Source organism: Mesitornis unicolor, unplaced genomic scaffold (genome assembly GCF_000695765.1).
Source record: "Mesitornis unicolor isolate BGI_N332 unplaced genomic scaffold, ASM69576v1 scaffold46468, whole genome shotgun sequence".
NCBI classification, from domain to species: domain Eukaryota; kingdom Metazoa; phylum Chordata; class Aves; order Mesitornithiformes; family Mesitornithidae; genus Mesitornis; species Mesitornis unicolor.
In genome coordinates, this window is record NW_010203372.1 from 1 (window position 1) to 14,140 (window position 14,140).

General features: G+C 42.2%; 2 protein-coding genes across 2 annotated transcripts; one reads left to right on the forward strand and one right to left on the reverse strand.

Moving 5' to 3' along the window:
* The first annotated feature begins 6 nt into the window (after positions 1 to 6).
* LOC104534474 (chromosome unknown open reading frame, human C1orf123) lies at positions 7 to 6,866 on the forward strand. Its single transcript, XM_010190685.1, has 7 exons — positions 7 to 83; positions 618 to 674; positions 1,454 to 1,535; positions 2,014 to 2,045; positions 2,484 to 2,561; positions 5,740 to 5,805; positions 6,624 to 6,866. Exons 2-7 carry the CDS (start codon positions 672 to 674, stop codon positions 6,699 to 6,701), a joined length of 339 nt encoding a protein of 112 aa, XP_010188987.1. The 5' UTR covers positions 7 to 83; positions 618 to 671; the 3' UTR covers positions 6,702 to 6,866.
* A 2,093-nt stretch (positions 6,867 to 8,959) lies between these two features.
* CPT2 (carnitine palmitoyltransferase 2) lies at positions 8,960 to 13,561 on the reverse strand (the record flags this gene model as incomplete). Its single annotated transcript, XM_010190686.1, has 4 exons — positions 8,960 to 9,291; positions 10,194 to 11,498; positions 13,233 to 13,339; positions 13,455 to 13,561. Coding segments are annotated over 4 exons (1,851 nt in total), but the record flags the coding sequence as incomplete, so codon positions are not given.
* Between the last annotated feature and the right edge of the window lie 579 nt (positions 13,562 to 14,140).

Here is a 14,140-nt window from a genome sequence, read left to right on the forward strand (position 1 = left end):
GGATCGGGCTGCAGCTGCGCGCCACGCTGGAGAACATCACCCGGCTGCGGGCCGAGGGGGAGGACTTCCGCTGGTACCTCAAGGTGCGGGGGCGGCCTCAGGGGTCTGGGGTCAGGGAAACGCTGTTCTCGGTGCCCAGAACTTGGTCCGGCGGGGACACATCCTTCCGCTGAAACACCCCCGTGGGGTTTTTCCACATAGTGCAGGCAGGAGCTGCAGGTGCGATGGTACACGTATACGTAGACATTATACATTAGTACGTGACATTATACATCAGTTTGCAGTAATCACGTTTTAAGTTCAAGAGTTGGTCAGTGCCTCCATGGGTGAGGTGGTTGGTAATCCAGTATCTGTTGACCGGTAACCCAGGTGAATGGCGCGATGCGCTATTCCCGTCTGTTATTTCATGGCCCTACTTTGTAACACGTTTTCTGTCCAGTCCCTCTGCAGCCAGGTCGCGTCAGCTCACCGGCTGTCGGGATGGACAGCAACTGAAATCTGCCCCCGGCTCCTCAGCTCTGTGGGGATCATGAGGGCTCACATCAGCACCTTCAGCTTTTTTTTTTAAATCCTTGATTATTGACAGCTGAATTCTCTGATCTGTGTTTATTTTTCAGCTGAAGTGTGGGAACTGCGGTGAAGTTTCTGAAAAGTGGCAGTATCTGCGGTTGATGGTATGTTTCCCTGCTGTAACCTGCATCAGAACAAAAATGCCTCGTACACACAAATCCTATTACCATCAGGGATGTCACAACTTGCACTTCAGATGAGGTAGTATTCTAATAGCTATATGCATTCAGAAAATGCTGTCATATTCCATATCAGAAAATATTTGGAGACTGCTAATTGAAATATGCCATTGGAATGGTGACTGTTGGTGATAAAGTATTTATTTACATCTGCTTTGAAAAGCCGCCTTTTGGTAAAACTACAATTTGAGAACAAATTTTGAAGTGATGTCAGAATAGGGTTGTGCCTGTAGCATATTTCCTGATGATGATGTAATATTTTTGGAGAAAATTAGGTAGTTTAAGGTGAGTTGAGCGTGCTAAACTAGCATTTAGAAACTGAAAAAGCAGGATAAAATTTGTCAGGGATAAGAGAAGGTTCTGTTCTTGGTAATGATCGTCCCTTTTTGTTGCATACTACTGAATGGTACGAATGTATTTTGAGGAATTAATGAAACATAATGGACAAGACATAACCATTATTCATATGGACAAGACATAACTATTCATTGTTCACTATTTTAACTCTTGAACATAATTCTTTGATAATCACAACCTTCTGAATTATAGATCTCTCTAGTTTTAAAAAAATCCTTTTAATGGCAATATTTTCAAAAAGTTTTCTACAACAGTGGTCTTTAACTACTACTTCACCTTTGCAGAGCTTACCAGTGGCTCAGCTAAAGTGCAGTTAAAAATGATGCCTCATTTGTCATGGCTTTTAGGACAGTGCTCCCCTGAAAGGAGGCAGAGGAAGCGCCACTATGGTGCAGAAATGCAAGCTGTGCTCCAGGGAGAACTCCATTGGTATGTGCTTAGAAATGTAAGAAGCATCATCCATTTTACACTTCCCTAAGTTTATTCTTTAGTCCACGTTTTTGCTTGACACTGTTGGTAAAGAGCATTCACCAGGTGCACTGGTGCTTGAGCTCACAACAGGTACACGCTTGTATTCATGCTCATGAAGCAGGCAGCAAGGCCTCCTGGTGAGTTCAGGTTTCTGCATGAACAAAACTAACATCCCTAATGTCATTTTACAAAAGTATGCAGTATTTTTTTTTGCATTGGTAGCGTAAGAATATTTTATAATGTAAACCTCTCAGGCAAAGTGAGAAAAACTGAACTCTACATTTCTGGGCCAGCCGCTGGAACTGGTTGGTTACTTTCTTTTACTTTGTATGAGGAAATTTCTGTGAAAGGAGTCAGTGCTTGGTTTGTGCTGAGTAAAACTGAATGTGACGTAATGCCACTCACTTTGACACTTCTGATTTCTTTTTTTTTTTAGATATTTTAAGTCAGACAATCAAACCTTACAACGTAAGTTTGTTTCTTATATAACAAGTGAAAGACAAATAAGCATTAATTAATAGTACTTTGAGGTTTTGTTTTATCATCACATTCCTTTTTCAAGATCACAAAAAGCTGGTATTCTCCTTAGAGAGAAAATTGTCTCTTGTACACAGGCTCCTGCACAGTCTGAAGCGTAGAATAATCTGGTACATTTCATGAGCAAAACACAAAATTGTGAGACTCAAATTCGAGGCGATTGTACAACGCCTGTATTTCCTCTTGAAGGCTTACTTGTGGCAGAGCAAGAAATTCTAGTTCATTACCACCTATTTAATGAGCTGTAGGATTTTGCTGTCATTTGGAACATCAGAGTTGATAGCACTGCCTTAAAAGCAATTCATTCCTAGACTACTGCTTGTCACTGTCTGCCAGATGAACGCTGATGGTGTTCTGGCTCAATTACAGGCTGAAGACAGCGAGAAATTCAAAACGATAGTGGAGTTCGAGTGCCGAGGCCTGGAACCGGTTGACTTTCAACCACAGGTGAGTTCTTGTGATTTGTTTCTCAGTTTTTAAGAGCTAGTCTTACAGACTATAGACTGATAAAATACACACAGTTTGAAACAGTACTGCTCTTCCTGGAACGTCCTAGACCTCCCCAGTTTTCTGACCTCTCTGCAGTTCTTTCTTTTACTTCATTTGTCTCCAAAAAAACCCTGCGAGCAGCTAACACTGAGAACTGTGGTATTCTTTGTGCCAGTAAAATAAAAAATTAAACACACCTTGAATTCATTTGAAAGGTCTTCATTACTCAGGTTATTGCAAAAGAAAGTCTTTCCCAAAAGGGAACTGTGAGAGTGCATAGACAGCCGCGTTCAGGAGAGCGCCACTTTGCTTCTTGGTATGTTACAGAGTCAATGAAATTCAGATGATGAACAGTCTTCAGTATATGGCCTCTAAAAAAAAAAAATACCAAATTTTCTTTGCGGTTTGACATCGCCAAAGCCATAGGAAGTGAATATTGGCATTCTTCTGTTTGAAACTTGAACAAAGACTGAAGATGAACGGCAGTTCAAGACTCACAAAGCACACCTCAAGGCTCAGAGTTAAAGGATTTCTCCAGGGCCAAGCCAGTCTTGAGTGACTCATTTGCTTGTGCATGGTCATGCTGTATGCAAGTTAACTCCCTACTATATTTAACCTATTATTCCAGCCAGATTAGGTGTAAATAGACAGACAAATATAAACCTGTCTTATCCTTCCCTCAGACTGTGACACTGTGCTAAGAAACAGACTGAAAAAGCTGATCCTACAACGAATTCAGTATAAATAAAATCACCACTGCAGTGTGCTGCAGAAGGTCTTGTTTACTTATTTAAGCAAAGCCTATGTTTTTGAGGAACAGAATGGTTATTGGTTTATTCCTGTTTGAAGGCTTTGCAATCAGACCTAGGAACTTGCACTTCAAGAAAAAGCTATCAGACTACAAAATGCAGGAGATGCTTAAAGCTCTACATCCTAGCTCTCCGTTTTAACTGCAGAACAAAGACTTCACATCTGTGATAAAGCTTTTAATTTAATAATCTCAAAGTGTGCGCACTACTGGGGAGTACACTTGAATCCCTTAGCAGATATTTCAGTCAATTTTCTGGTGCCTAAATGAGCAAATACATAGACTTCTGCAGTTCCACACAGTTCTATAAACTGCTTTGTATTTGACATGATGCAAGCCAGCCTGCTTTCTCCCCCTTATATCTGGCTTTTAGTTAGCACCAAACCTACCGTATGGCCATAGCATTACTGTATTTTCTTTGTATTTTTGATAGACATAATACAACCACACCTGAAGTTAATTTAGTGTGGCTTAATGCTTGTATGTCTTATTTAAATTTTAGTAGTTTTCACCAAAAAAAATAGAATTATTTGAGTCTGGAAGAGGAGGAGGTACCCTTTGATTCTGTGATATAAACACCCTACCTAGGAGCAGCAAAAATTCAAACTAGGTGCTTGTGTGTTCTAATAATGGGCAAAGATGGATTTTTTTCCCCAATTACCTTGTTTACTGTGCAGCTGCTGCTAATCTGATAGTTAAGTTTTTGTTTTACGTGAGGATAGTTCAGCTCCTTTCCTGTCTTTGTCCGTCAAGTGAATGCCTCAACTAAAAAAACAGAGGTTTCTTTATAAAATTTCTCTTAAACTTTCTTAAGCTTCTTTGCTTTGTGGCACAACCAGTAGTTTCGTTGGTAACACAAGTGTGACAGTTCACCGTGCTGTAAAGTCAAAAGGCGTTTCTGTTTCTGTGGCGTTTATGCTTTAGCTGTCGGTTCTTCGTCGGTCAGCAGAGGGTAGGCAAGTCCCTGCATAGCCCAGCGCCCGTCTGCAGAGATTAAACGAGGCTCTGCTGTGAGATTGCAAGTCCTGCTGAGTGTCTGGTACAGAAGCTTGACATTCTAGTCACATGGCTGCTTTTTCCTGGGAGGGCTGGTGAATATCTCCAGGTGGCAAAGCAGGGCTGCTTTGCTTTTTTTCTCAGGTTTCTTCTATACTGCAGCTCTGCATTTTTGTCCCGTGATGCTGATCTTCCTCTCCAGCCCTAGCAGTTCCCTTGAGGTGGGCTTCTGACAATCATATAAAGGCCACATTCACACTGTGCCTTGCAGATAGGTCTCCCGTTGTGTGCCACACGCTGTGGTTTATTCAACTCCCAAGTGCTTAACCTTCCATTCAAATCCTGAAATATGTTTCTATCGTGTGGCTTACTCCACACAGTCTTACCCAGTTCAGTGTTTGGCTGGCGCTAGTGGGGATTTTTTTATGAACAATGCAAGTGTGGATCCCTTGCAGAAAACCAGAAAGAAGCTACCTTTGCTTTTTAGCCACTTCTTAATAAAATTCCGTAGTTGGAAACATCAACGTAAGAAACCTTCCTGTATGCTACAGAGGTGGCTGAGATTTTTTAATTTACTTTTAAAACTAGTAAAATTTAATTTACAGCTTGATAACTGTGAGCCCTAAAATGAGAGCTCTTTCTATAGAAGATAAAACAGAACACCTTGCTCTTGTGCTATGCCCCAGTGAAACACTACTTCCTTCCTAGTGCTATCCTTTCCTTCACGTCATTAAAAACAGCAGCAGTTACGAGTGAAGAACTCTCCCCTCTGAAATGGTGTTGGGTATCCTGATCTGTTCATTCAGCCCGCTGAGCCTCCTTTCATGTAAAACTTGCTAGTCACTTCTCTACCTAAATCTAGCACAGGCTGCTCCTTCTCTAGAGCATCTCGGGTTCTTACGATAGTTAAGCCAAAATTATTACATCTCTTCCACATTTTCGTCCTATTTTTTCTTGTGTAAGTTTATTATGAAGCTTTTTTATACACAATGCCTGTGTGGATTCTGAACACAAAACTATTAGCAATTGGATGCTGCTACATAAACTTAAAAACTCAGGTTTAACATTATCTAGGATACTTGGAAATACCTTTTGGCAAGAAAAACAGAGGAGCAGTGTTCTTTCATTGTACTCTGTGGTTGCTTAGATTGAATTTTCCCAGTTCACAAACAGGGTCACAACCTTATACTGACCCTTAATCAGGAAAGAGCCTGACCATTCTTTCTACCTAATTTCAAAGAAATACAATAAAAGTCTCTCTGAGTTACTTTGTTTAAACTTGTTTTAATGATTGTACAAGTTATTCTTAACTTACTGCAAATCTATTTGCAGGCAGGATTTGCTGCTGAAGGTGCAGAATCTGGCACACCTTTCAATGACATAAACTTATTAGAAAAGGTATGTTGTCTTGGTTTCAATAGTAAATCTAATTATCTAGCTTGCTTTCCCTAAGTCACTACTCCAAAATACACACTGCATGTGCACGAGACAATTTTGCTGTTTCATGTAGGCACAGGGAAGTCATAGTTAGAGCTGGGGAAACTAAATCAACTATTAACAACCAGCATCACTAACAGTGTCATTTTAGAAGTCACGTTTGAGAGCTTAGCAGCTGAGGACGGTAGAAATGTGACTTTTTTTTTAAGTCACTTGGGAATTCCAAGGAGCAAATGGAGTACAAAATTATTTGGGTTATTCAGAGTAGTGAACTGCTATGTCTAGGAAGGTGCCTACACTTCTTCCTGTGTACAAGGATACTAAAAAGTAATATAAAGACTGTCCTTCAAAGCTCAGGATAATGACTCCAGCGTTGCAAATCTTCCTTGGCTGTGAGCAACAATCTCAAGGTCAAATCTGTTCCCTGGTATCCTACTTGGCAGGGATCTGCTTGTCTGCTTACCCACCTGACTAGGTATTGTAAATGATAGCTAATCCCCTCATCTGCCGTGGTTGCCGTCCTGGCTACTACAGGCTTTAGCCTACATATGAAAAAAGATATCACTGTTCAACCACTGAGACTGAAGCCCATCTAATTTCAGGTCAGTGCTCCTGCTTCTCTCAGGTATCAGAACTTAGTGACTGCACAGGGTTTTCCACAGAAATCTAAGATGCAAATTTTGACTAAGGCTTGGTTTCAGTTTGAATCTCTGTCTGTGTTGTAGACGCTGTTGCATTCTGTCCTCAGGACTAATACTGTGAAATCTTATTTCCCATAGGATTGGAATGACTATGATGAAAAAACAAAGGAATCTGTTGGAATCTATGAAGTTACCCATAAATTTGTAAAATGCTAAAGTTCCTACCCCTAATGAATCCTGACATGCTATTGACAAAGGACCTGTAGCCATCAGAGATGCACTTTCCTTGGAGTTGCTGTTCACATGGCTGTACTTCACAAATGGAAACCTAAGTTGTACTTACTGTCCCCAGGACATCCTAATAAAATACTTTCCCCAGAGCACTTCTGAGATGGCCTTAGTACAAACTGAAAATAGTACATACACTTGACTGAGCTGTGCCATTTTCTTAATATTGTCTTTGGAAATATAAACGTGTTTGTGATGGACTGTAGCTTAACTACTGTATCAGTAGTAACCAGTTAGACAACTTACTGCCTTAAAGTTTTAATAGCCTATCGCCAAGAAGTACTCATGTTTTATTTTCTCACATAAGCAAGTAAGGTCTCTTCACTCATCATTCCTGTCATCAGGAAATGGCTGTGTTAGTAAAGGGACTGTGCTCACTGGTCAAGAGAAAAGGTACGTCTTTAACAGCTTCCTCTACAGTTCCAAGCAGACACTGAGGTGAGTTTACTGAGAACTCTCAGTAAGTTTGGCTGCTATTGATGCTTACACGTAGCTCTTACATCTTCTGAAGATCTGTTTGTCATTTAGTGAACTTCACTCCGTTCAAGTTCAAGGCCGACTTTCTACTTCTTGGCAAGCGTGCTCACAATCCTGCCAGCTGGTCTCACGTTAAAAAACCAAACACCCCAATACCTTCTTTAGTGAATCTCATTCAAAAACTTTTGGTCTGAATATTTTTTCCTGATGTATTATTTCCTTCACCACCACCCCCGCAGATGATCACCTTCCTTTGTTTAAATGAGCAAACCCAATCAGGGTATGTTTTAAAGTAAGCTTTAAAATACTCCTTTTGAACTGGAAAACAGAACACATTGCAGGCTACAGAGGAAACAGCCCTGACTAGGAAAAGTTTATAAGCCATTGGGATTACATATTTAATGCATGCCTCTGCCTTTTCTAGCACTTGCAGTTCGTACTTCAAGATATGGTATTGCTCACATTTACTGTGATCAAAGACACTTGGGAGAACCTGGAAGCTGAGATATCCAAAGGAAGAGTAAAGGCAAGTAGGTATTCAGCTCCAGAGAAAGACTGCTCTTCCCAGAAGAAAACCAGAGTGGAAGACATCAGCATTTAGAAGGCAGAGGAGTTCAAGTTAGACACACCATAACGAATTTTGTGCAAAAAGAGGTATCCCATGCAAAGGGCACCTGTGTTGTAACCCAGCAGCTTTGTGCGCCTTTGGCTTCTGGACTGGCAGACCCCTGCCCCTTCTGCTACCACCCACGTCGTAGCTGGCAGAGGCCCAGCTGTGAAGAGCACACAAGGAGCTGTCTGCACCAGTTCCATCTGCACCAGGAAAACACTGAGATTACTTTTCCCCGGTCAGGGGTGTTTGGAAACTGAGAAACCCAAAAGATAAAGCTCAGTGATTTTTTTAAGGCACAAGAGCACAGGTTTACAGAGCAAAGCAAGCAGCATGCTTCCAGTAGTGTTCTTCTCAACCTTCGTAAGAAACATGACCTCCTGATAAAGGGACTACTCCTACTGTATAGTTGTGATACAGCAATAAAAGAGCCTTGTGGTTATTACTAGATAGCTTTATTAAAATATAGTCTTTTCCAGTCAATGTAACGACACAATTGGTGGTTGCAGGTTGCTTAAAGCCTCCCACTTCATTTTTTGTTCCTCAAAAAGCTGTTACAGTGGAAAGGCTTCAAGCAGTTGAGGCACAATCAGTTCCAATATCAATTCAAGTTTAAAAAGAAAAGTGTGACAAGTTAGTAAGCAAGCTTACTGCAAGAGTGCCAATGTAACCACTCTTTCGTATTTAAAACGATTGCATATATCTTTTTAATCAAGCAATTTAAGAGTGGTATCACAGTGCTGTTGTCTGAACACTATGGATGAACACTCGGAAGACTCGGATGTTCCAAGTTCATACCCTCAGTAACAGTGCTTTTCATTTTAAAGGTGTTTTAAGAGCACATGGATCTGTTGGAACAGACAGATCTGTTCACTTCGACATTGTGAATGTTTGTATTTCCTGAAACATGCATTCAAGGTCTGTTCTTGATTTTTTTAAGTAGATAAAAAACTCACAGTGAATCTAACAGGACTCAAGTTCAGTGGAGATAAATGAAGCCAATTAAGCTGGGCGGTCTCAGCCACGTTGGACACCAGTTCGTATGCCAGTCAGTCTGCACTCTGTACTGCAGCTGTAATGTGTTCCAACATTTTTATGTCTAACTACTGATTGTCTTGCCCTTTAAAACATTGAAGATATCTTCTAGTGACTTGTATACACACTGAAGGAATTCTTTACCGTTCCTAGCTGGGTAAGAGGAAACATTACAACCGATCCAATCATCGTGAACCTGATAGCCTACCCCAAAGCCATCAGACACGACGGGGCCAAACCCTCCCAGCTGCACAGCTGGGCTGACCAACGTGCTGGTAGAAATGATGTTGTGATTAAGTCGAGCATAGGCTTGGTCCTGATAGAAATCGGGCAGTGCAATACCTCTGGACAAGGCTAAATGGCGCAAGCCGAAGAGATGTCGGTCAAATCCCTGACCTGGTAAAATAAAACAAGTATTAGAGAGATGACTTATTTTTGTGGGAAGTAAACTTATTTTGACATCACCTTGTTTTTCATCCACACAGAGGAGGTCTACAGAACTGGGGTTTATTTTCATATTAGCAGGAATCATTTTTCAGAACCCAGGCATGCTGCACTTTTAATGTGGATATCCTGGAGAATGAGAGCTTGCTGCTTTACTGCGAGCCTCAACCGGGACCCGTGAGAGTGAACAAAAGTGCACCGTTAACAGACAATTTAGTAATACACTGTATTCTTTGATTACTATTTATCTGAACATACCCAGGTTGTTTACAGCAGAGAAAGGCTTTCCTAACATTTATGAATCTAAAGAGGAAGATGTTGCATCAACTAAAGGAGGCAAATTTTAAGACTCTATGGGGTAATGTTCAAGAGTCAATTTTACTGAAACAGTACACCAGGTTATGCTTCTGGGAAGGATAATTCAGAAGAAACCATTCAGAAAATGCTAGCACAGCCAAAGAATCAGTGTGATCTGGAAGCTGTTAAAGCCTTTATTGCCTGCAGGGTTAAGACAGTAACTCCTCAGACATAAAGCCAAAGTTCTTGGGTGCCTTGGGGAGTACAAGACGCAAAATTTATCAAATTTTCAAACAACCCCGCTGCTATAAGGACAAAAACTAAAGTATGAAAAATTCCCAACATGTTAACAGTGAAGTGACAAGCCCAGAGGCATTTCTCTCCATCAAGAGAGGAGTCTTAGGGAATGCATTTTAAACTGCAGCCTTCTGCTGCTGTTTTTTGTCAGGTTACATTAACACTAGACCGCCATTAAAATCATTTAGTCGTGAAGTAAACATTTACAGCAACCGCAATAGACATTTTAGTGCAAGAGCGTCTGATGTATTCCTACTTACCCATAGCAGCTTCTCTTGTCAAACGGCCATGGTATTTTGAGCACTCCACTATCAACTGCTGAAGCTCTTCCGTGCTATGTTTGAACAGTTCCCTGACAAACGCTTCCGAGCACCTCTTTGTGTGGATCGAGGCAGGACGTATGGTTTCTGTACGGCCATGCTTGAAAGCTGCAGTACTGCAAGACTCGTAGGTAGCAACAGTCTGGTTGTACTGTCGCAGGAAAGCCATCTGGAAGGCAAGCTGAGCCACAGCATCCGGGCTCACCTTCTTCTGCTTTAGGAGGTCCTTGCCCCCTTCGTGGAACTGCATCATATTAAGAGACAGTGCTTCTACAGTGGCGTCAAACTGCTGCTTGGCTTTGGTAATTCCTGCTTTTAAGGCATCATTCAGCTTAAAGTCAAGTTTCTGCACTGCTCTAGAAGAGTCCACTGAAGCAGGCTGGGACTGGGGGCTGACGGCTGGTGCTGTGGTGCTATCTTTAAAAACCTCATTCTGGAACCTGAGCACGGCCACACCATCTCCCCAGGAGTGTTCAAAATTAATTCCTGCAGTGCCATCCTTAGCTATGATAAGATTAAAGGATTTGTCATACCAGCGGTTAGCACCATCTCCGTGCAACATAGTGTGGGACAAGTGCACAAAGTCTTTAATGGGAAAATCATCCAAACTTAAACAAAACACCGCAGAGTCCACTTTCTGAAGAGCTTCTTCATTGCCATTATCCAGTAGATTCTTTCTCAGCGATGCCCACGTGTCTCGGTTTTCACTGGAGAGGTAGCCAAGAGGGAAGGCTGGGACTGGACTGTCGTCGCTAAGGATGTATTTCAAGTGTGCTTGTATTTCTGAAGGTTTCAGTGTATTTCCGTCTTTATCGATAACATCAAAGACATAAAAATTCCCGTTTCTCAGCACCAGTAAATGTTTTGCCTTTTCATCCGTATAAAGCTCATCTCTGCTGAGTTTAGGCAGCCGCGTAGAGTTGAAAAGCCTGAAGTACTGCGACATATCGAGGGGGTACGCATTGACCATGTAGGCACCAAACCAAGAGAGCGATGAAGGCACAAATCGGATGATTTGTTTAAAGATCTGAGTGTCACTTTTTTCAGGATTGAGGTGAAAAACCTCTGGTTCAAGATAACCAGCCCTGAAGGTCTTCAGAAAACGTAAAGCAGAAACAGTCATATTCGTAGCTCGCGTGAGCTGATCGTTGTATTCCGATTTCGGATCAGGATTAAAAGACATAAATGCATTAAAATTCAGAACAACAGGTTCACGGGCTTTTAGGTACATGTCAAACCAGGGACCTGAAAATGGAGAGTTGAGAAATAGGTCAGAACATAAAAGCAGCTTACGGAGTCAGACCAGCAGCTCACACAGTCAACACCCTGCCTCCAAGAGCGATCATGAACACGCATCTACTGAAGTGCACACAAACACAACAGGCACGTGCAGTAATTCCCCCAGCCCCAAAGATTCTCCAACTCCAATTAGGAAGAAAGGGACTGTTGGCTAACTGTGAAAACGCGGTGTTTGGAGCAATCCATACTGGGCCAATTTCCATGTTTTCTCTATGGCTTCGTGATAATCGGTAACTCCCATGACATACAACGCAGCTCCCAGGCGCTGTATTTTGGTGCAAACCTCACATCTGCAGTGGAACATGCCTTCAGCTACCCTTAAGCTGTCCATTTCTACAACTGTCATTGAGGGCATGCACCTCTTTAGAACCACCCTTATTTCTCATCCAGTACCTCCCTCATTCCCGGCAGCATTCCTCCATCTACATTTGTGTCCTGCATTTCCACCCCCTTCCTCTTCCTATCCACTAAAATGATCAGCACAGGGCAAAACTCTTGACACCAGAGCAAGAGCACCGATACACCACTTGTCTCTCAAGCTGGCAAAAGGGATGAGGTTAAAGGGGACCTCACAGGTCCTACTCTCCCAGGCCCAGAACAGACACTGGAAGGCAGAATTACACTTGATACCCACAGATCTTTTAGACAGTCTGTCAGCAAATCAAGAAGCATCAAGTGACCCAAAGGGTTTGTGTCTGCTCACCAAAACCAGGGGAAACAATCACAGCTCTAAAAAGGAGTCACACCTTTACACTCACCTGTGAGTCAATGAAAATCCAGGGGGCACAGGCAGAAAAGGAATTCTTTAAATTGGTTCTATTTCATTAACAACTTCAAACTCAGTAAGATCCGGTATTGCACACTGCCTGGACACAGCCCAAGGCAGCAAGTGCACACCAACTTCATCTCAAGGCAGCTGATGTATTAAAAGTTACTGTTCTCAGCCTGGATTGGTCTCAGGTAGAACCTTCTGGCTGTGTTGTAAAAGGGCAACGGGTACCTCAAGGACCTAAGTCGCAATTTTAATTCCAGGTCCTCACAGGTGAGTAACCAGCATTCACCTACAGCTTTAAAACATCTGTCATCATCACGTACCCTCTTAACCTTGAACTCCAAAGTCCAGGGTGTAGGCAACTACACATACTTCCAGAAACCAGTTTCAAGTGGAACAGGTCTATGAGGCCTACAACGAATACAAACACCCCACAGTTCACGGACAAAAAGCAGCGTGCTGGTTAGCACTGACAAGCACCATAAAGGCACTAGTTAAAGACCCAGATGTTGTTCAAAATGGATGGAAAGATAACAAACTGAGCAGCAGATTTTACGAAATGCTCTGGTACTTTCTACAGGATTTGTGGTAGCTAACACCCTTATAGGTAGTCTCAACAGACAGCAAGGATAGAAGTGCATTTGCTCAAACTTCAATACAGTAACTCATGAAAAAATACCGTTTCTTCGATATCCATCTCTCCAGAATTCTGGTACACACAAGTTAGATGATGGACGTTCTTCCCACCAGAGACTCAGCACCTGCCCAGGCAGAGTCACAGGCAGCATTCACGGCACGTTACGCCAAGTTTAGGAAGTAGAGAACTTCAGCCTATTTTATTTGTAGCATTAAGAGCTGTTATCAAGCAGGGTCATCTACAGACTCCTCCATGGAGTGGGCCAACATACCTGAGATGTAACTGGTATGCTTGTTCTGATTGTCTTGAGCAATCAGTTGCTCATGGAGCTCTCTTCCAACTCCTTTTTCAAAGTGATGAGCAAGTTCTTCGGTCTTCCTACAGCAACCAAGGAAAGAGTCAAAATGCTGTCACAATCCGTGTTTTTAACGTGAAACAACTGGCTTTGAAGCTGCACATGGTACTGCAATATGCATATCTTGTCTATCCATACCTGAACTGGTCATCATTTAAAAGCGGTTTCTGGGCATTCAGGTATCTCCCAATTGTATCTTCTAGCTTGGGAACGGGCAGTCTGAAAGCAGGCGGAACAGAGACGCACTATGAGCAATGGTACCAACAAAGCCTCAGTCTCTTACACAGCAGTCTCTCTTTGCCTCCCCTCTTTCCTATCCTTCCTTATACCCTGTATCAGCCAAATGGCTCAAAAGTTGCTTGTGGAAGAAGAAAAGAAAAAGAATAGCTGGACATACATCATCACAGCATAAGGCGCTTGGAAAATTAGGTAGAAAACCAACTTGCCTGCCTTGTTACAAAGGCACTGCAGTGAAGGGTCCAAGTACCTCCCAGGGAACACAGGGACGTGAAGTGTTGCAAGGAGAAGTGGCTGTACTGAAGATTTAGTTTGGTAGCCACCCCTGCACCGGGATTTCCCCTCACTGCTGGGTGCTGAACATTGACTTTTTCTTGCAAATTTCCTAATCAGTATCTTTGTCACCTTCCTCTTGGCCTAAACATGAAAACGCTCCTCTTACTGTGAAATTACACCACCAAAGGTTACTTTGGAATCTGAAGAGACGTTTCAGTAGTGGCTTATGGTCATATTTATGCTTTAAAAAATGAATTTTTTCCTCTCCACTGTGATTTAGGAAGAGCACCCACAAGAAGCGAGTTAGCGCG